General features: G+C 38.4%; 1 protein-coding gene across 1 annotated transcript in view; it reads right to left on the bottom strand.

Moving 5' to 3' along the window:
* Nucleotides 1–22,631, bottom strand: part of KCNAB1 (potassium voltage-gated channel subfamily A regulatory beta subunit 1) — a 593,583-nt gene that overhangs the window by 65,206 nt on the left and 505,746 nt on the right. The window contains exons 6-8 of the mRNA XM_007943554.2: nt 21,404–21,448; nt 19,315–19,358; nt 12,445–12,531 (exon numbers count right to left, since the gene is read on the bottom strand). Of these exons, the coding sequence (XP_007941745.1) occupies nt 12,445–12,531; nt 19,315–19,358; nt 21,404–21,448 (176 nt within the window). The remainder of the gene's footprint in view (nt 1–12,444; nt 12,532–19,314; nt 19,359–21,403; nt 21,449–22,631) is intronic.

Genomic DNA, 22,631 nt, shown 5'->3' on the forward strand with positions numbered 1-22,631 from the left:
TAGTGCCTAAGGCACTTGACTGCTAACCAGAAGGCTGGCGGTTCAAACCCATCAGCCACTCCTTGGAAGGAAGATTGGGCAATCTACTTCCGTAGTGATATGGCCTTGGAAACCCGAGGAGGGATTGCTATGAGTTGGGGCCAACTTGATGGCACATAACAATAACAATCTTTACAGAAGCAAATTGCCTCATCTTTTACCCATGAAGTAAATTGCCAACTTTTAGTTAGCAACCCCAAAATATTTGTACAGTATATTATAATTGATAAAATATTTCCATTTATTTTACCTCACAACATTTTATCTTCACAACAATCTTGGAAATAGTTAAAACAAACAAACAAACAAACTCACTGCCATTGAGTCAATTCTGACTCATAATGACCCCCCATTGGGTTTCTAAGGCTGTAAATCTTTACAGAAGCAGATTGTCCATTTGTTTTCTTCCATGGAGCAGCTGGTGGGTTCCAACCACTGACTTTTGGTTAGCAGGCAAATGCCTTTAACCACTACACCACCAGCATTCCTTTGGAAATAGCCAAGGGAGGCAATATTTCTATTCTTCCCATTTTACAAATAAAAACTGAGATGCAGGAAGCCTGAGCCACTCAACCAAGATCACGCACTTAAGACTAGCATCCTTGTCTTCTGACCACACATATTTTAATTACTCAAAAAGTTCATAATTGACCCATTTACTCTTTTTTTACTTCATTTTGTACAAATATTAGGACAGAGACTTAAGGGTATTTGCTTATCCCCACTGTCTGAGAATTTCAGGTTAGCAATGAGACAAGTGGCTCTGCTCACCCCAGTAAATCAAAGCACTCCACTAAACCCTCTGAATTAGATGGTGTTGAGTAGCAGGAAAAGGTCCTTGGGTGGTGCAAGTGGTTTTTGGTTGGCTGCTAACCTAAAAGTTGGTGTTTCAAACATACACAGTACACCATTGAAGAAAGGCCTGGTTATCTGTTTTTGAAAGATAACAACCAAAAGAGCCCTGTGGAACACATGAATACTCTGTAAAAAATAGATTCACCATGACATAGACTCAAAGTCAATGGGTTTTAAGTAGCAGGATGCTAAATTTCACAGCTCCACTTGCACAAGCTAGAGAGCTCTTGAGGAGGAAGCATGCAAGTCTCCAAGTCCTACACATGTCATTGCAGATCGACTGCAGCACAGTGAAGAACTTAGAGCAATAAATTCCCCTGAGACTGAGTCGACATCCCCTAAGAATATGGAGTTAAATCTTGTCACAACTCCAGATATCTTTCAGGGCGATGACAACTCACACAGAAGGAAGTTCACATGAGTCACAAACCCACAGCCCCAGAATACTAAGTAGCTCTGTTTTTCACCAGACAGCTGGGGTGATATCAGGAAGCATTCTTCTTCTTCTTCTTTTTTTTTTTTCTTTTTCCCCCTTAACTAAAAACAACTTAAGGGGGAGGAGAGGAAACACCCTTTCTGAGCTTGGTGAGGGCAACAAATGTGTGAGGAGGTAACAATAGGTCCCTAGACACACGACCCACATTGCTTCTCCTTTTGCATTGCACTAATGATGAGATTCAATCTCTTCTGCTTTCACTGTTGCCTGAAGACATGAAGAAAAGAAAAATGAAAGAGGTGGGGAGAACAGAGGAAGGAGCTCAATTGCAGGAATATAAGCACAGCCTTCTCCAGGATCCTTTCTTTGAACCAAGACTTAGTGGAATGTGGTTGGGGATCTATGATTGTCTAAGAAAGTACAAAATAAAGCACCAGATAACTGTTGTTGCTAGGTGCCATTGAGTCGGTGCCATTGAGTCGGCTCCGACTCATAGCGACCTCGTGTACAACAGAACGAAACATTGCCTGGTTTTGTGCCATTTTCATAATCCTTGCTATATCTGAGCCCATTATTGCAGCCACTGTGTCACTCCATGTTGTTGAGGGTCTTTCTCTGCTTCACTGACTGTCTACTTTACCAAATGTGATTTCCTTCTCCAGGTACTGGTCCCTCCTCATAACATGTTCGACGTCCTTGACTTGAAGTCTGCTCATCCTCTTTTTGAAGAGTGTTCTGGCTGTACTTCTTCCAAGGCAGATTTGTTCATTCTTCTGTCAGCCTATGGTATATTCAATATTCTTCACCAAAACCATAATTCAAATGCATCAATTCTTCTTGCATCTTTCCTACTCATTGTCCACCTTTCATATGCATATGAAGTGATTGAAAATACAAGTGCTTGGGTCAGGCACATCTTAGTATTCAAAATGATATCTTTGCTTTTTACCACTTTACAGAGGACTTTTGCAGCAGATTTGCCCAGTGCAATATGATGTCTGCTTCCATGGGTGTTGATTGTGAATTTAAGTAAAATGAAATCCTTGACAACTTCAGTATTTTCTCCATTTATCATGATGCTGTGTATTGGTCCTGTTGTGAGAATTTTTATTTTATGTGGAGGTATGACACATACTGAAGGCTGTAGTCTTAGATCTTCATCAGTAAGTACTTCAAGTCCTCACTTTTAGCAGGCAAGGTTATGACATCTGCATATTGCAGGTTGCTAATGAATCTTCCTCCAATCTTGATGCCATTTTCTTCTTCATATAGTCCAGCTTCTTGGATTACTTGCTCAGCACACAGGTTAAATTCCAAACATTCAGTTAGCAGCCGAGGTTATAAAAGATAAAAGAAGCAATAGTGGCACAGTGGTTAAGCGCTCGGCTGCTAACTGAAATGTTGGCAGTTTGAAGTCACCAGCTGCTCTTCAGGAAAAAGATGTGTCAGTCTGTTTCTGTAAAGATTTACAGGCTAGGAAACTCTATGGGGCAGTTCTACTCCATACACATGGTGACACTGAGTCAGAATTGACTTGATGGCACCCAGCAACAGAAGACTCTGCAAAATTGAGGCAGCATGTCAACAATTAAGAGTGGTAAATTCAGTCATGTGTTTTTGCTGTATTAAGATTATTCTATTCTGCTTTAGAACATAAGAGAAGCAAATAAATAGGGAGAATAAATGACACTGAGTAGAGACACAAGTAGCTTGTGAGACATAGGCAGAATTCACATAATGTGAAAAGCAAAGCAAAATGGATGTAAAACCTCTCAGTTGTGGTAGCTACAGACGAAGTTGAGAATGTGCATGCTGGATATATAAGGGGAGGGAGGGAACAACTCGATACTCACAATGCACCAATATGCATGTGGTGCCAAACATTTGTGATGCCATAAATACACTGGGAGAATATGAGGAATTAAATGAGGCCTTACATTAGTCACTCATTGTTAACCTCCATTCTGGCTTCAAAACTCCTCTGCACAAGAAATGCCTATAAAGTTAGTCCATAGCTGCTCATCAGGCTAAATGGAGAGTTACAGCTAATGGCCTGGCTGGGAAACCCTATGGGGCACTTCTGCTTTCCACACACGGGGACATGTGTTCCTGTGTCTTTCTGATAAAGTTAAGTGTAGTTTTGACCCAGGCATCTTCTATCTGCAGACACCTCAAGGCACCTTGCTGAAGTCTCAGCTCTGGCCCTACTAACTGTGCCCTCATGAATAAGGCCAAGGTGTGAGAGAGAGCAAGAAAGAGAGAGAGAGAAAAAAAACAGGATACATGAGCATGATATACCCAGGTTTCAAGTAGTGTTGTTCTTCCGCCTGTGTGTACTCTATCCTAAGTGTATCCACAACCCTCATCTCCTTCCCTTTGTTTTTCACTGTGTGTTTTAACTGATTTTAAAACTATGCATATTAATTTGTTCTGTGAGACTTTGTGCTTTGAGACCTTTAAGATAACCTGGTTGTGGACTTGGAGGTTACCACTATGTCAAAGTAATTTCTCACATGACATATGCACAGCAGGGCTATGAAAACAACAGTCTCATAGAGCACATATTATTCACATTTTACAGATGAGGAAACCAAGGACTAGAAAGGTTAAATAATTTAAATATCTCATAGCTAATAATTAGCATCTGTCTGATTCCAAAGTCAATCTCTTTCTATTTTGCAATGGGCTAAGCTTCTCTCTCTTATGCTTCTCAGTGAGACCTTCCCTAGCCACCTTATCTAAAACTTATCTAATGCATCTTTCTTATTAACTCATTATCTGTTCCCCTCATAAGAATTTAATTTCTATCAAGGCAGGATTTTTGCCTGATGTAATCACTTCTGCTTCCCTCAGTTCCCTCAGAACTGTGCTCTGTACATAGTAGGTAGTCACTGAATAGCAACTGAATAAATGAATGAGTTCTATTATTTAGTTGTTTTTCTAGAGACTCCTTTGAAAATAAAGTCAAAAGCTGAAGATTAACCCTAGAAATTCTAGGGTTAAATAAATTTTAGTGGCATGCAAAATGAAATTCCAAGAAGGAGATAAAAATAGACAAGAAGAAAATTTCATTGTTAATCTTGATTCCTCCACGACCCTGTGGCCTGGTCACCTCCATGAATTTTGTCACATTATAATCTCAGGGCCTTGGATAGCTCCTATGGTTAACTCTGAGGAGAGATCCACTGAAAGGGGGATTTTACATATATGTGATGATGAGGCATCTAGAGAGGGGGCTGATGTTTGCTTGCCTCTGCTGAGAGTGAGGTGCTGTACCCACATTGTGAACTCATTCAGGTGTCGTTTTATGGGATACCTTCACTTCCAGGTAAGGAAATTGAGTCTCAGTGAGGGTAGTAACTCCCCTTAAGTGTCCAATTGATAGCAAAACCAGAATCTGGAGTTGTGTCTGCCTAATGCCCCAGTCCACTCTGCAGAAATATTGCCCTAGTGATGGGGAGGCCCACAAGGAACAGAAATATGAGATTTTCTAAGAAGCTGAACCCGAAGTGAACCAATCCCTCCCTTGATGTTGTTTCTTAGAATTGATGAAATCAATTTCTCCTTTTATGACATGGCTTGTTCTATAAAGGATAAAACAGCAGCTGAATAGTAAAGTAATAGTAAAGTAGCAGTAAAATTTTTGGTGGATTTGCACTTAAAATAGAAATAAAACTGATGTAGTAAAATTAGAACAACACTTTTTTTTTTTTTTTTTTTTGTATTTTTGCCACAGGCTTGGTGGGGTTTGGCTCGTCTTCTTGGATAGGAAAATAATTTCCTCCAAATTAATTTCTTGAAAGCTCAGCTATACTAGCTTTTCAGGTCAGGAGATTAAATTGATCTGATGGACATGAACAGCTCTGAGGAAGCAGTCTCGCCAGAGTCATAAATAAAATGTGTTAAATCATTTAAATTTGATACAGTAGTACTCAGGGACAATTGTACTGTCATAAAAGCACCCCTCCATTCATTTTTATCCGTCAGATTTCTGGAGAGAGAGCTGGCATCTGGATGCTACCGATATTGCAGATGGGAAGAAGTGGAATGTGAGAATGTCCTGGGGCTATTAACCAACAACATGTCCTTCTGAACATCACCTTGAAATATGGTGAACTAGACCAGGTATCTTGAAATTTGGTTCACAGATATTAGGAAACCAAAATAGGCTTTCAAGCAGAGAAAAATTAAGTTGAATCCACTTCAACTTAATTTATTTAGCTTTATTTATTCAATCACTCAGATACTTATTCACTCATTCATCCAATCATCCATCCTTCCATTTAGTCAAGACTATTATAAATCTGGTGCTCAGCTAAACTGGAAATGGGTTTACAGACCTGCATAGTTAGATATAGTAGCTGTTAGGTACATGGCAATTGAGCACTTAAAGTGTGGCTAGTCCAAATCAAGATGTGCATAACACATTTTGAATATTATGAAGATAAAAATAATGTAAAATATCCCATTAATAATTTTTTATTGCTTATATGTTGAAATGATATTTTTGATACATTGGTTAAATAAAATATATTATCTCACCTATTTCTTTTTTCTTTTTAAAATGTGGTTATTAGCAAATTCTAATTACATATGTGGCTTCCATCATATTTCTATCAATAGCGCTGTGACCATTTGCAAAAGATTTCTCACGGCTATTATGTTTTGTTGGGAGATATTGAGTGTATCTTTCATGATAAAATGTAAAGAGGCTAATTGGCTGATGCATTACAGACAGATGATATTTGTAGATTTCAGGTCACTAACTTTTAGTTTCTGAAAACTTTACTTTGGATTTTGAATATGGAGGCCTAGTGGTTCTAGAAGTGGCAAAAAGTATAAAATTTAGCATGCTGCAATGTTGCCATCACTGCTTTCTGATGTTTCCTGAGTTGTCATTGAACATACTAGATTCTTGGATATCAAGACAACTGCATATGGTAACACTAAAAAAGATGGCTTAGAAAAAGTAAATATGAAATAAGTTGTTTGACATGGTATTATGGAAATTATGTAAAGTGAACCTTGGTCTTGTGTCTCTCCTTTGAAATTAAAACCTCTGGGTTGTTTTATAAATCTGCACCAATCTAGTAGCAAGAGAAATAAATAACTTGAATTGTAATTAGTACACAAATAGTATTTAATGACTTAGAGATTTTGTGAGATTAACTAGTTTTGGCAAAAAGTGCTAAATGAAAAGTAATAAAGCTCAATTCCAAGTGTTTTGTGTTTTTTAAATTAAAGTTAAGTTTAAGTTAATTTAAAAAATCATCATAGTTTCAGCTCAACAAATTAGTGTTTTCTTTTTTTCCTAAAATAATATATATATAAACTAAAAGAGCCACATCCTTTGCTGTTGTTACAAGGAGTATACAGTGTTGACAGCTACTTTTTGTGACCAAAGTCCTTCACTTCCTTCCTGGAGCCGTGAGAGAAGTCTAGATGGAGACTTTGGGAATGACAGAAAACCAAGCATTTGGGAATGACAGAAAACTAAGCCAGAAAAATTCCTGCCACAGTTCCTCAGACATACAAATGTTCTATGTATCTCCATGACTCATATTATACTGATTTTCCTCTTGTCTAAATGAATTCAAGATTTTGAAATACATGGTGGGGATTTATGGAAGCAAGCGAGTTACACATATGAGTGTGACAGAGCACAAGGAAGCATCAGTGACTCCACTCAGAGCAACACAGTATCATAAGAAAGAAGAAATGGGATGTGAGGCTGGTATTTTTCTAGGATTGGAAAGCATGCCATCGATGCCAGATATTGTAGAAGAGACAGATGGCATGGCAGATGCTGTGAAAGAAAAGTGACTTACTATGAGGTGAACCAGAAAAAAACAAACAAGAAGGACAGAGAAAAAAGTACACAAGTTCCTCTCTGTTGTCAGGGACATCTTCCCACGGCCCTAAAATGTTTAATTATATTTCATAGGGTTGTAGATTGTAAATGAAATGTCTCACCACATTCTCCACTGATGGGCTTTTGGAATCTATGGCCATTCTTCTTAGGGGGCTCACTTTTTGTCTATTGATTTTGTAGGAAGAGAGGAAGGCAACAACTAATTGGATGTATGATGCCAATATTATGAAGACAGTGATGCTGCTAATCTTTTTCTGGCTCAGTTGGTTGCTATATGATATGTAGAAATGGGATGAAACTCATCTTGGTTTATTTTAGAAATGCTCCCAATTAACATTCTTTAATGGTACAAATCAATTGAATTAGATTTGCATTTTAATATCATTTAAATCAAGTTCTTTAAAATGTGTCTCAGTGATATCCAATATGGGCACACATGACCTTTCTTTCTTTTTTTTTTTTTAAACTTTTTATTGTGATTTGGGTGAAAGTTTACAGAGCAAATTGGTTTTCCATTCAACAATTCATACACATTTTGTTTTGTGACATTGACTACAATTCACATAATGTAACAGCACTCCTACCACTTCCTCCCTATGGTTACCACTTCCCTTTGTCCTCCTTGGGAGCTCTGGTAGCACAGTGCCTAAGGCATTTGACTGCTAGCCCGAAGGCTGGTGGTTCAAACCCACCAGCCACTCCTCGGATTGTAGTGATACTGCTTTGGAGACCCAAGGAGGGGTCACTATGAGTGGGATCCAACTTGACGGCAGTGAGTTTTTTGTTTGTTTGTTTGTCCTTTCCCATCCATTCCTGCCTTCTGAGTTTATCTCTGGGCAAATGCTGCTCTTTTGATCTCTTATGGTTTATTAGAATATGTCCCTCCTTGGTGTTATTGTTTACTCCATAGGTCTGCCTGTTGTTTGGCTGAAAGTTGAGTACTGGGAGTAAGTGAACTCCAGGCTTCATGGGTGTCTAAGAGCCATAGCCTCAAGGGTTCTACCAGTCTCTGTAAGACCAATAAGCCTGGTCTTTTTTATGATTTTGAGTTTTGTTCTGCATTTTTCCCTACTCTATTCAGGATCTCCTAATGTAATTCTTTTCAGAGTGTCTGGCAATGGTAGACAGGCACCATCTAGTTCTGGTCTCAGGGCCACGCAGGCTGAGGTTCATGTGGTCCTTGGCCTGATTGTTTTCATGTGTCTTTTATTTTCTTTACTGTTCTTCGCTCGAGACAAGAAGAGACTGATACCTGTACTTTAGATGGCTGCTTGCAAGCTCTTTAAGACTCCAGTCATTACTCACCAAAGTTGGATGTAGAACAATGTCTTTGTGGACACCCATGACTTTTTATGTTTGCATGGGTTGGGTGTAGAGACTCTACAATGCCCCCAAGTTTTAGAATTTCTCTCTACTTGGTAATCAGCAATGGAGAAGAGCTAGTGCTGAATGGGATTGGGCTCTCTTATTAGGAAAGTGTTTAGATTCCCCAGGTTTGAAATAGGTGCCTTACCAAAATGATAAGTGTGATAGCTAAAGTTGTGTGTCAACTGGGCTGGGCTGCAATTTTGAGTGGCTGGGCAGCTGGATATTATTATTCTCCACAATGAGATTGTAATCGTCTCTATGGTGGAATCTGCTGTGAGCAGCTTTGTCATTGCCTTTGGGCTGTGGCCTGTTTGCAGTGTGTGTGGAAGAGCTTTGGGAAAGGTCTCCAGCTTTTTGGCACATCTGAAACCTGCATTTGGCTGAGTCTTCATCTCTAGTTCCTGGACTTGAACCAATGGCCTGCTGTGCTGCCTACTGGTCTTGGGATGGTGCTGTTTTACCTGTCAGCCTTGGGTTTGTCAGCCTCAGCAGCCAGCAGCTGCCTGAGTTAGGAGACCCTTCCAGCTCTAGAGGGCCTGGAACCAGAGCCAGAGCTGAAGCCCAAGGTCAAGGGGCTTTCATCCAGCCCCTAGAGCTGATGCTCTGAATTTGGACTTCTAGCCTACTAAAACTGTAAGACAATAAATTCCCATTTATTAAAGCTACCCACTTGTGGTATTTCTGTTATGGCAGCACTAGAGAACCAAGACAATAAGTAAGCACATATTGTGGCTCCCTGGGGTTGATAAGGAATGATGGAGATAAAGAAAGATGATCTATCTACTACAAAATACTCAGACACACACATACAATGCACTATCAACAAATGCAGATTTAATGTATGAAAATTCAAGAATATGTGTTTGACAGTCACTGTCACCACAGTGGTTAAAGCACTTGACTGCTAACCAACAGGTCTGTGGTTCAAGCCCACCAGCTGTTCCATGGAAAAAGATCTCAGTCTGCTTCCATAAAAGATTTACAGCTTTGGAAACTCCATGGGACAGTTATACTCTGTCCTATAGGGTTGCTATGAGTCATAATTGACGACATCAGTGGGTTTGATTTTGTGGTTTTGGTCACATCGTTTATACCAAATGGAAATAATAGACTGAAATAATCAATGTAAGCTGTTAAAACATGGGAAGTATGTGGATGGTATTAAGGATTTTGCTGACATTACCAACACAGACACAAATACATACAAAATAAGTGAGCCAATATCTAGTGATGGTTTGTCACTACTTTGGAGAAGAAATCAAATCATTAATTCAAAGCTATAGAGGATTACTGATTAATAAAGAATTACTGTGGGGTTGTTATGGGTAATTTTGATTATATACAATGTTTACCTTATGCACTATTTTTAGAAATACTAATAGCCCTCCTAAGGTAGACTCCATGGTATATGTATAGCTTTCGCTCATATATACACACATATGATTTACAAAATCATTGCAAAAATGAAACTTAATGACAACCTTGAATCCAGAAAGAGTACAGACATCATTTTTCCCCCTTAGGAGCAGCAAATGTACCCAAGTGCACCTGGCAATCCCCATCTCTTTATTTACTTTATCTTTTCTCTCTGAGGCTCCCACATTAGTAATTTTCTCTGTTATAGTAAAGTAGAAAAGACTTAATGTAGAAAATGTGTTTTTAAAGACTAGTTTCAAAGTCTGTCCTTTCTATTAGGCTCACCATGGAATAAATGAGTATACTAAGTTTGAGGATACACATTTTCTGAAAGCTAGGGAGCACTCAGAGGGAAGCTATTTAAATCTGGAACAAGCCTAAGGAATTGCCTATGGAACTCCCCTGCCAAGCCTCCCAAGAGGAAAGAGACTTGGAGCTGTGATGCCATGGAAGAGCCTTCCCTTGTGTGTGGGATGGGGTGGGCATGCCACATTACACCATAATGTAGTTGATTGACACTGAGTCACAAAATGCCATGTTCCTTGATCTTATCAACAAATCTACATTGCTCAACACTCTTAATTAGGTTTCTGACCTTGGACAATGACTCAGGATAAAATTGCTTCCTATTCTACTTTGTAGAATTTTATACAAGAAACTCAAGGAATATGTAAATTTTCTCCAGTTCCATAGAGGTTGGGTGTTGCTGAGTTACAACTTTCATCAGTGGCAAAATATTTTTAATACCTTGAAGTTCTTTTCTAATAAATTTAAACACATAATCAAAGCGTATACCAGACACACCATTTTCTTGTTAGTATCACATAGCTTGGCTCCTGAGATTTTTCTTCCTTCATTGTTATAACACAAACAGTAACATTTCATTTTCAGAGAATCCTACCATATGCCCCAAAAATTAAAGGAGGGGTGGGAAGGGCAAATGGGCACATACAAAAAGACCCTTGAAGACCCCCGGACGTTCTGTTATCTTGTACTGAAGTGTAAATGTAAAGGGTGCTGTTTCAAATAAAAAAGCAGTCCCTAAACATGTAAAATGGAAAGCAATACCAACCTTTCATAGTCCCTACTAACCCACACTTAATTTAATATTTTCACTAGCTAAATAGCTTCAGTGCTCTATTTCAATGTGTCATTGGGAATAGTGTGACATCATATTATCCATGCGACATATATTTTATATACTAATGAAATGTTTGTGGTTTATGGTATCAAATACATAACCTTTCCTTTCACAAAAAAAATGCATCTTTATGTTAGTTCCATGGATAATCACTTATAATGCATCTCTAGTGCCAATGCTACTTTATAGTAAACTCCTATTTACCCAGAATCAGGAAAGCAGAAAAGCCAACGTGGAAAATTGGATATATATTTTTTTAACATTTCTCTGTTTAAGAAGATAAAAGTCATAGAATATAATTTCCATAACATTTCTGTCAGAAATGCAATGTACAGCAACATCCATTTTTACCTCATTTATAGCTTCTGTAACTATGAACTACCCATAGTAAGAATAATCTTCATAGACTCTGATTTATTACATGATCTTGAACTACCTGTTGAACCATCAAGGGTGAAATTATCTTCAGTGTAATTTTATGTTGATCACACTATTTTAATTATGTAAAATTTGGTAATCTATTCATGTTATAAACCTCAACTAACCAGAACATTTCTGTTTCCTTTGTCCCTCACATATCTTCCTTCTTGGTCACTTCAGGCGAGTAATAATCCCTACGATTGTGAACCTTAAAACATTTTTTTTTCCCTTATCCTCCCAAACTATCTTATTTCTCAGTCAGTTTAGACAGGCTCTGTAAATAAATGTAAATTGAAGAAAAGCTGGTTTTGGAAACATTTTGAAAGCTGCCACGTGAGGCTTAAACTATCTACTTCAAACAGTTGTAAAAGGGGACAAAATGTTGCAGGGCCTTGAGAACCAAAAATCAAATTGCCACTAAGGAGTCTCATTTTGAAGCAGTCATTCCTGTAAAAACTCTGCTCTTGGTGTCACTTAGCACTTGTTAATACAGATTGAAAACTAGTCAGACCCAGAGTCATCATAAACTACAAAGACCCTCAGAGGATTTAACCAGGAATAATGATGGTTGGGTTATAAACTCTGCCTTCAATTAATTTTACTGTTTCGGTTGGTGAAATTACGAATGTGAAATGAAGCAGGAAAAAAATAACACTATATCAGCAGGTGCCACAGTCCCAACTCCTTCAACTGCTGAAAAACATAAAGATTGAGGATGCAACAGAGTGTTTGCATTGAGGGTAAATACTGAGCCCGAAAGACGTTGAGCAGAAAGGTTTTTATTTATCATATTCAATCAGGTCAGTCTGAATATATTTTATTTCCTACCATGAGTGGAAATAAGTCTTCTAGCTAGAATTAATAGCTGTAGTCTTTTTATTAAATTTCTTCACTCACCTTCCATGGGTGTGTTACTGTCTGGTCGATTTGCAAAGACAACATCCACATACTCAAGCTGTAGCCTCTGGAGGGAGCCCTTCAATCCTGAGAACAGTTGCAGGAAAAACCCAAGAAGTTCAAACAGGAGAAGAATTAGAAAGAGTTGACATTTGGATCCCTTAAAAAAATTATTTTTTCCTTTAAAAAAGCATTGGATTAGTTTTAAAAAGCCATTGGATACGATGATATTAATTAACCCCTTGTACATTGTAAAAATATGTCAAAGGCTGACTTTGCTCCAACAAAGAAAAATTGTAGTGTTTTTTCAGTGATATATACCAGAAATACATACTTAGTAATGAACCTTCACAGTGACTCATGTGGCAGTATCCTGAAGCTGAGTTTAGAATAAAAAGCAGCTTCTCTTTGAGAGTTTTCTTTCCTCTTGAAAAAAATACAAATTAATGTTTGCTTTGAATTCTTTAATGGCTTATAGTGGGAGGGAGATATATTTATTGCACATCAAATCCATTAAAATGGTACATATCAGAACTAAACACTTGCCTTAATTCCATTATAATGTACACATGGGTTTTAAAAGTAATGGGAAAGAATTGGCAAATGAAGGCTTTACTCAACATTTTACTAATTGGCAAAAAGTTTAAAGAATCAAAAATATAGCTAAGGTCTACCATTTCTATTATTCTCCATTCTTTTGGAAAGAAACTAAATGCCAGAGAGACTTAAGAGGTAGTATCGAGGGAACTCTGGTAGCATAGTGCCTAAGGCACTTGCCTGCTAACCAGAAAGCTGGTGGTTCAAACTCAACAGACACTCCTCAGAAGGAAGGTTGGGCAATCTACTTCTGTAGTGATACTGCCTCGGAAACCCAAGGAGGGGTCACTGACTTTGAGTCGGGTCCAACTCGGCGGCACATGACAACAACAACAACAACAACAACAACAACAACATATGCTTAACAGGGAACTCTGGTAGCATAGTGCCTAAGGCACTTGCCTGCTAACCAGAAAGCTGGTGGTTCAAACTCAACAGACACTCCTCAGAAGGAAGGTTGGGCAATCTACTTCCATAGTGATATTGCCTCGGAAACCAAACAAGGGGTCTCTGTGAGTTGAGTCCGACTCGGCGGCACATGACAACAACAACAACAACAATCAAGGACAGAGTGAGGGCTTAGAGAAAATGTAGTACCAAAAATCTGTTTCAACCCTCACCATTTGGTTCTAGTCCCATGAATCATCAGAAACCATTAATTTTACTAAAATTAATACTTCCCTGAAATAGACTGTATTGTACATAATATTATGCAACCACAAAGATGACAGTATTCAAGAATCATTTTATTTCATTTCTATGAGGCACAGCATTTCCTTATCAGCCTGTTTAATCCCTCAGGAAGACTGGAGGTTTTTCTTTTTTTATTATATGCATAAAGTTAATTGCATGCTAAATGAGGCTCTTATAAATTTAAATTTGGCTCATTTAAATTTGATTTTTCAAACTGGTTTATAGGCCAGCCACAATTACTTTTCTGACAGGAAAATGAAGTGCTTGGATATCGTTCCGGAAATCTTTTTCATTCATTGAGAAAGGATTGTCTCTGGTGGTAGCTTGTTAGAAGAAGCATGGATGAAGAGATTAGGACAGACAGGTATTATGAGGAGTAATGCCTGCTCTTAAAAAACTGTGGTGACTTTCAGGCCTGCAGAATCACCAGCTATCTCAGGGGGCACTTTGAAATTAAATTTACCCTAACAAGCACTATGATATAAGCCATTTTTTGGAATTGCATGCAAGGAGGAAGTTAGGGGAAAGAGAATAGGATCACCAAGCAAACAAATAGTAGGGTATCACAAAGTTTAAAAGGTGGAAATCTCTACCCTAGCGTGCTGTGTGACCCCAGTTGAGTTATTTGACCTTTGTGTATGTGTGTGTGTGTGTGTGTGTGCATGACTCAGTTCTCTGATCTGTGGTGAGGATAAGGATGCATACCACCTTCAGAATCACTGCTCCAGAGAGCAAAGAAAATCAGTTGTCAGGCACTCTGTAAGCACAATAGCCTGTAGAAATGTTATGATAATTGTAACAGTAGTGTTCACATCTCGAAAGGTTCAGAGTGAGAGGTGCCAAAGACTGAATGCCAAAGATTTTGGTGGAACTCCCTGGTTTTGGAGGGAGGCATTTAATGACACTTGTGGTTCATTGGTATAGGACTATGCAATGTTTCATTCTGTTAAGGTTGACATGAGTCTGAGCCAGCTGTACAGCCACTAACAACAACTGGTCCATACCTGGCCCTGGAAACAAGTGTTCTCCTTTCTAACAATGGCTCCCCTCCTGCCATGTTTCTATCAAACAGCTCAGTGTGGGCTGAGAGTAACTAGGAGAAGCAGCTACAGCTAACTCGGTCCTACTGTATTGCTGCATGATCAAGCATTTCACAGAGTAGTCATGACATAAGTCATTTACCTGTACATTCTAGAAGCATGTATTTAGTCATGATTTCATTCTGACACTGTGCTGGGGTCTGAGGATATAAAGATGTAAAGACATGATTTTCATCCCCCTGGAGCTAATAGTGCATATTGAGAGCATCTATTGGCATAGATTCGCTGTTCAAGGTAACCCTGTCCAACCTTATGTAATGCCATGGACCTGATATAAAGGCCAGTCTTGTGTACTCAGTCTTCACCTCTCAATTCTTTCTCTAGAGAGCATTCTTTCTTGATGTTCAGAGATGTAAGTATACTCAACTGAGAATATAAGACATGAGGTGCTGCATGAGGCCAGTGATCCATCTGGTCTCTATTCTGACTCTGAAGTTGAGTAAATGAGAACTGTGCCCTTAAGAGGCACTTAGCCATTTTGAAAATCTCAATCATATAAAGTATTATAATCCATGGTGTAATTTTGGATTTTATTACACACAAGATGGAAAAACAGTGGGGGAGGTGTTCAGCAGGGGAATGGTATTAGATGACCATTTTGAACTGATCAGTCTGCTCTATGGAGACTGACCTATGGTAAGTACTGCCATTGTAGCAGAATAAGCTTGCACTAAATTGGTGAGAAGTGGTCATATTAGGGAAGAGTTGTGCAAGCAGAGATAAGAGGAATTGCTGGTGTACTTGACATAAGGTGTTTGGGTGACAGAAATAAAGGATGACTCTTAGATTTTGGCCTGAGAAATGAGTTGGCTCTTACTTTAATGGGGAAGAAAGGGAAAAGCAGATTGATGGTGATGGTGGCAATAGTAGGGCTGTGGGAAGTTCTCTTTTGATGGTGATAAGTTTGAGCAGCACATCAGGCAGCTCCATGGACCTCTTTCTTTCTGGGCAGCTAGATGGACCAGTCTGGGATTCAGAGGATAGGGCCATATGCAGGTGAGGCACAGACTTTGGGACACAGGGCACTAATTTGGGCTGGCCTGCATGACCCAGGGAATGTCGCTTAACCTCTCTGGACCTCAGTTTCCTCATCTATCAAAGATGGAATGGGCTAGATGATCTTTCTGCTTTAATTCCTCATTCAACTGCAAACTACATCAGATAGTTGTATGTTTTCCTCTTTGGATTCTTGGATCAGATCGATATAGCTAAATCACAGCAATATAAAGGCACATGCAACAAATATTTGAGATCCATTTAGGGTTTATCTCCAACAAACAGTTGCATTCTATCTCCATTTAGGAAATGCCTTTTGAACACTGGCTTGGGGCCAGGAATTGTTTTAAGCATTAGTAGACATGCAAAAACGCATTAACCTTGGCTGAAGAGGAGTGGCAGACAGCTAATCAAACCCTAAGGAGCTAAGTGCTCCAGAACAGCAGCCAGCACTTGCTGAAGGCACTCTTGACCTTGGCCCGTCAGTCCCTTGGCACTCACCCAGCATCTGTGAGAGATGAATTCAAGAGAGCAGGAGAAACTCCATGCCCTTGAGGAAACCTTTAGAAGTTTACTAGAAATTCTTTAGTATTATCAAAAAGATAATAAATTATATTATTAAAGAAAACAGCTTTTGGGTGACTATAGTAAAATGAAATCTAATTTAATTTTTCTTTTAGGTTCTGAAGTTGAACAGGAACCATAGTGTTCAGAAAGTAAATATTAATCCAACTTTAGGACACTAAAGAAATAAGTTCTTTTCAGACATGATGGCTGATTGGTGTGGCTGGAGGTGGATCAGGTGTTCAGTGTTGCTGGTTCAACTGTGTAGAAGCAAGGGCATCAGTAGTCTGGCGATTCTACAAGGCTTCTATTCAAATATGTTATGCTGTCATCTTTCACATCTATTACAGACTTCCTTTCATATCTAGCTTGAAAAAAAATTGCCTTAATAATGTACATTGTTTTCCTATATAATTTTCCAGTTTTTTTCAACAGAACTTCTCAGTCATAGTTTAAGACACATTAGCTTCTTTTTATAAACCCTGTACTGTTTAGAATAATATACGTGGCTGCACCTCCTTTTATGAAACATGGTTATCCTCAGTAGGTGAACATGGAACTCCGGAAAGAAATCCTGTGATTAAGATATTTTTTTAAAAAAATTATCCTTCAATTAAAACATCATGAGTTCTTTTTCTTTATTTATTTTAAATCCAGATGTTGTTGCTGTTGTTATGTGCCATTGAGTCAGACCTGACTCATAGCGACCCCTCTTGGGTTTCTGAGGCAGTATCACTATGGAAGTAGATTGCCCAACTTTCCTTCGGAGGAGTGGCTGTTGGGTTTGAACTGCCAGACTTCTGGTTAGCAGTCAAGTGCTTTAGGCACTCTACACTATCAGAGTTTCCACTAAAACCACATAGTAGGGCTTAACCTTCAACATTCCTTAAAAGGTTTCAAGCAGAGCTTCTTTGGATTATTTGCTACTCCTGCCCTAAAACAATGACAGTGGGTTTGTGTTTTCAATTACATAACAAAGCTGTTGTTTACCTGAAAGGCAGAAAGACTTAGACACAGCTTTTGACTGTAAAAGCACACAAACTCTTTACGTATTCTTACAATTTCACTTGCCAAAATATTTCTAGTCCTTTATATGAGGCTCTGAAGAATTGGATCTTCTAAATTCTAACAGTGGCATAAAATGGAGCTTAGTAAAGGGAGTGGTTGAATGAATCAATAGAATTTTAGAGCTTGACAGGACCTTGGGATTCGAAATGGAAATAATCAATCTATTCGTGAAATGTCTTTCCCCAGTTGGTAAATCTAGGAACGTTGTATCTAACTGGATCTAAACCAAGGGCATTAGGTTAATTGAAAAGGCCTTTCATATGAATTAAAATATATATATATATATTATGCACAATCCAAGCTCATTTTATACTCTGTAAACTAACTCAGGTGGCCAAAGGCAGGAAGCTCACAAGTGCCCTGAACTCTACATGAATTGGACTTCTGTCTTACTTTCTAACAGTTCGTCTCAAATTTAACATGCATATGAATCTCTGATGTTAGATAACATCTCGGAACAAATTCCATGAAATCTGAGGGCACTGATTTGTAAATCTCTTCAAACTTTATTTTGGGCCTAGAAATGTTCTTGCTTTTCTGTAAAATTTTCATTATTCCCTAATTTCAGCCTGCCTAGAAATGTCCTTATGGCTGACCACCTTGTGATCCTGAGCTCCTGTCTTTGGCTTAAATTATGGATTGCAAAATAATAATAATAATAGTGATAATAATAACAAGAACAACAACATAACACATTATCTCAAGTCTTCAATCTCCAAAGTTTGAACTTTTATGTTTAGTTCAAATCTGGGTCAGCTTGAATTTCAGCTGAACTGGGTTATCCATTTTGAGAGATTAGTTTCTAAGAGAATTCCTGCTTGATTTAAAGGGAGAAGGCATTTAAGATATTTTTATTAACACGTATGACACCTGAAGAAAATTGATTCAAAAAGGAGAAAGAAAATTCTGAAATTATGCACACGCTGTGGTAAATATCAAAATAATGCAATTCGTGAAGAGAAACAGATCTCCATTCTTTTTCTTTTCAATTTCATTGGTGATTGCAAATAGGAACCTTTTCTGAATCTCTCTCTCTTCTAATCATTTAGATTTTAAAAAAGAGACAAGAGAAAAGAAAAAACTTGTGAGGCAGCACACTGCTGTCCTGTGCTTTCACTTGATAGTGCAGGCAGACTTGGGTGATTGATTCCTCATTGATGAATTCAGTGGTTATATGACACAAGTTACAGAAGGAACACTCAGTCCAGAAACGGTAACAATTTTGGAAGGCAGGTTAGGTTTAGCTTTGTATGTCCAATTGAACACTAAGGCCTGAGATGAGATTCTGTTTGGGTAAGGAGTTTGTGAACTTTTTCTGGTGCTACAATGTGATCATTTATTGTGGCAACCTCAAAGTGTCACTCACTTGGTAGAAATGATCTTGGCCATAGAACAAGGCCTAGCTGTTGCACTATTAAGAACAATGAAAAAGCTTTTCTTTTGGGGTGATAAAACTCTTTTAAAGTTAGATTATGGTGAGGGTTGCACAACTCTGTAGATATATTCAGCCAAAGGATTGTATACTAAATGGGTGAGCTTTTATAATATGTAACTTACATCTCAAAAAAGTTCTTTAACAAAGTCTTACGGTAAAGCTTTATTAATATTGGTAGAAGATGTAAATGAGAAGAGCTCTAGGACATTTGGCCTTTTTCTTTTGAATTTTCATCTCCCCTCTACATCTCTACTACTCCTTCCCCACATTCAACCCCAGGAAAAAACTTGGCTGACTGTGATAACTGTTATATAGGATTTTTCTTCCCCTTCCAATATGCTTTAAATCTATTTGGTTCATACTTTTCTTGAATCAGCAACCCACGAATGAAAATATAATGGAAGCAACAGTACCCACCTTCAATAATATGTTTTCTTGACAACCCTCTTTCTGTTTCAGCTCTGCCAAGAAAAAAGAAGCAAATGACTTTCAGTGGGAGTGTTTTTTTGTTTTAAAAAGAAATCTCTCTTCCAAAAGTACAGAAGAATAATAGCTCTTACTTAGACCAAATCACTAATTTTATACCCTTGTCTTGGCAAATTCTGCACCTCTGGAGAATGAGGGGAGAAGGCTGCTAGGTAGCACAATGAGCCCTTTTCTTTGGAGACCCTAGGAAATGAATTAACCACGGACTGTCACCATGCCATCGTCCTTGCTCAGCACGAGGCTCACGTTAATAGCTACCCACACAGGCACATCCTGTCCATGTGTAATTTGACACTTGGCTCAATCTTCTTACCTAGTTCTTAACCAATCCTGAGCAAAAAAAAAAAAAAAAAAAGCACCTTGACATAATTTCCTGAGCTTGCTATAGGGTTACCAGGCTGGTGATATCATTAGTTTTTCTGAAAAAGGAAGCAGACTTGAAAGTGTGTTTTGACCTTCAAAAGAAATTAAAAACTACTTGTCTTCAAAATGAAATGAACCAAGTCTTTAAATTAGTTTCCTAGAAGATGAACCCTTTCCCAGGACTTTGTCCTCCTAGATAATTCTCAATTCTCAAATTGGCTCTGTCTAATTAGAAAGAAATATAGCCCATGAATTTTAAGTATCGATGAAATGTTTCTTCAACATCAATATCTTTGACAGCCTCTTTTGTAAAACATGGTAGCTTACCATTCACCTTTAATGATTTTGTATCTTTTATAAATATATTATAAATTATTGCATGTAGCACTCTCCTCTACAATGGTTCTTGCAGATGCTTTATTTCCTATTTCTTTTAAGCTATAAACAAAGTTTTGAGCACCATTGCAAGACAAGCAACAGTACCATAAAATCAAAGCACAGTGCAAATCCACATCTCTTATAGGAACTATGTGGCTTTGTTTTTCTTCAGAAAACACTGTTCTTGTTGTTATGTGCTATCGAGTGGGACTCGACTCATCGTGACCCCTCCTTGAGTTTCCGAGGCAGTATCACTATGGAACTAGATTGCCCCATCTTCCTTCTGAGGAGTGGCTGGTGGGTTTGAACTGCCAGCCTTCTGGTTAGCAGTCAAGTGCTCCCTCAGAAAACACTAGGAATAAAAATCTAATTCCATCTTTCTAGCTGCATATTTACCATAAACAGGCTCAAAAACAACAATAAAGGGTTTGTGTGTGTGTGCCTGTATACACACATACATTTTGATTAGAAGATTCCTTAAGAAGACTTGTCTCCTGCCTCCATCAATTGTGGGGAGGTAAATAAGGATTTGTTAAGACTCTAACCTTCTTGGGTATTGTCATGAAAAGCACAGTGCTAACAATTACTCTGGTATATGGAAAATAGATTGCTGTTTTCCTACATGTTTGTTAGAAAGGCCAGACTTCTAAGTCCTGCTGAATAATGTAACTACCAGTTCAAACAATAGCAAGCCATCAGAAGCCAATTCATCCTGTGAAATTTGTTCTGCATTCCCACCACAGAGAAAGGACTTCTTTTTTATTTGTCCTGACAGCAAGCCATGTAGGCAGCTTCGTGTTACTCTCCGATGAGATGGTCCTTTTGATCAGTACTTTCAGAGGCCTCTGCAGAAATGATCAGAGACTTACATGAAGGGCTAGACATGATATTTTTATCTTTGCATTCCACAGAAATCTCTGAGTTTTGAGAGATTTGAGTAGCTTTTCTTCTGTGATGCTTTGTGCTTATTATCTTTCCCTAAAATTTGAACTCTATTTTGGAAATGGGACTAAATATGAGGTTGGTTTTAGAAAATCTCCAAGAATCAGTTAGTAACCAGTGACCACATGCTTTGCACTAAATTTCTCTGGGGACCACTTGCTAAAATTGAATCCTAGCCCAATTGCTATTTCTTCAGCATGAGAAAAACACCACCAAAGCCCTTTCTCCAAGGCAATCAGTTTAGTAAGTTAGATGTAAAATGGTTGCCTAAAAGGATGAAAGCATGAACTACTAGTTGTTTCCTGTCAAGTGGAGAAAATGAAAGGAATGAACTTACTTTCCACCCCAGTAGAGTTTGGTTGTTATGACCAGGCTGGACCTCCTGTATGTTAAAAAGACAAACACACACACTGAGAAATGTTAAATAAATTGCAGGCTATTCCACTGAATTATATGATTATTATATATAATTCACCAGAAATATTTCATGATTACACCTCACATTTTAAAAAATGGATTAAGAGATAAATTTGTCAATTCATGTCACTGAAATGTAAAAGACAAGGGGATTCTGGTGAGTAGGTAGTGAAGTCAGATCCTCAAAGAAGAGACTGAAGGGAAGTGATTTTTGCTGGAGAGGTTAGAGGAGGAAGGCAGTGTCAGGGAATGGGTGAACGGATGGCTGGTAGGTGGGTATGGAGGGTCAAGAATAGTAAATGAGAATGACAAGTAGAAGAACTTAAAAGATGGTTTGCTTTAGTAATCAAAGCAAAAAAAAACTAAACCAGTTGCCATCAAGTCAATCCGGACTCATAGTAACCCTATAAAACAGAGTAGAGTCGTTCTATAGAATTGCCAAGCTGTAATATTTCCGGAAGTAGACTGCTATATCTTTCTCTCACAGAGTGGCTAGCAGGTTCAAACCACTGACCTTTTGGTTGACAGATGAGCGCTTTAACCACTGTGTCACCAGGGTTCCTTATTGCTTTAGAAGCCCAAATAAATAGCCACCAATAACACTTCTTTAGTATCTGGTGTAATGATGATCATGCTGAGCCTGAACTTTTCATGGGAGTAAGCCCCCCTCCATCAAGGGCCATTGACTCTAGTAAAAAAACCAAACCCATTGCTGTGGAGTTGATTACAATCATGTTGACCCTATGCGTTATAGAGTAGAACTGCTCCACGGGGTTTTCTTGGCTGTCATCTTTATGGAAGCAGATCACTAGGCCTTTCTTCCATGGTGCCAGTGGGTGGGTGAGTTTGAACCACCAACCTTTAGGTTAGTACCCAAGCACAAATCGTTTGTACCACCCAGGGACCTAGTAGCTCTGAGTTTTTCCCTCTTGCAACCAAGCTATTCACAGGTAGGAACTGATTACACAGTAATATGAATGATGAAGTAAGTTATAATAGTCATTAAGACTGAGAATAAGTAAGAATAAAATTTCTTTATGTGTCTTCTTAAATAGAAATGTTGTTTTAGGAAAACAGCCCTAAAATCCTTAATTCAAGTTGCTGCTACCAGTTGACTCTTAGGGGAATTAGATGTGGAAATCTTGTCA

The sequence above is a fragment of the Orycteropus afer genome, unplaced genomic scaffold (assembly GCF_000298275.1).
Source record: "Orycteropus afer afer isolate SDZICR_OR568_19922 unplaced genomic scaffold, OryAfe1.0 scaffold00109, whole genome shotgun sequence".
Classification (NCBI taxonomy): Eukaryota; Metazoa; Chordata; class Mammalia; order Tubulidentata; family Orycteropodidae; genus Orycteropus; species Orycteropus afer.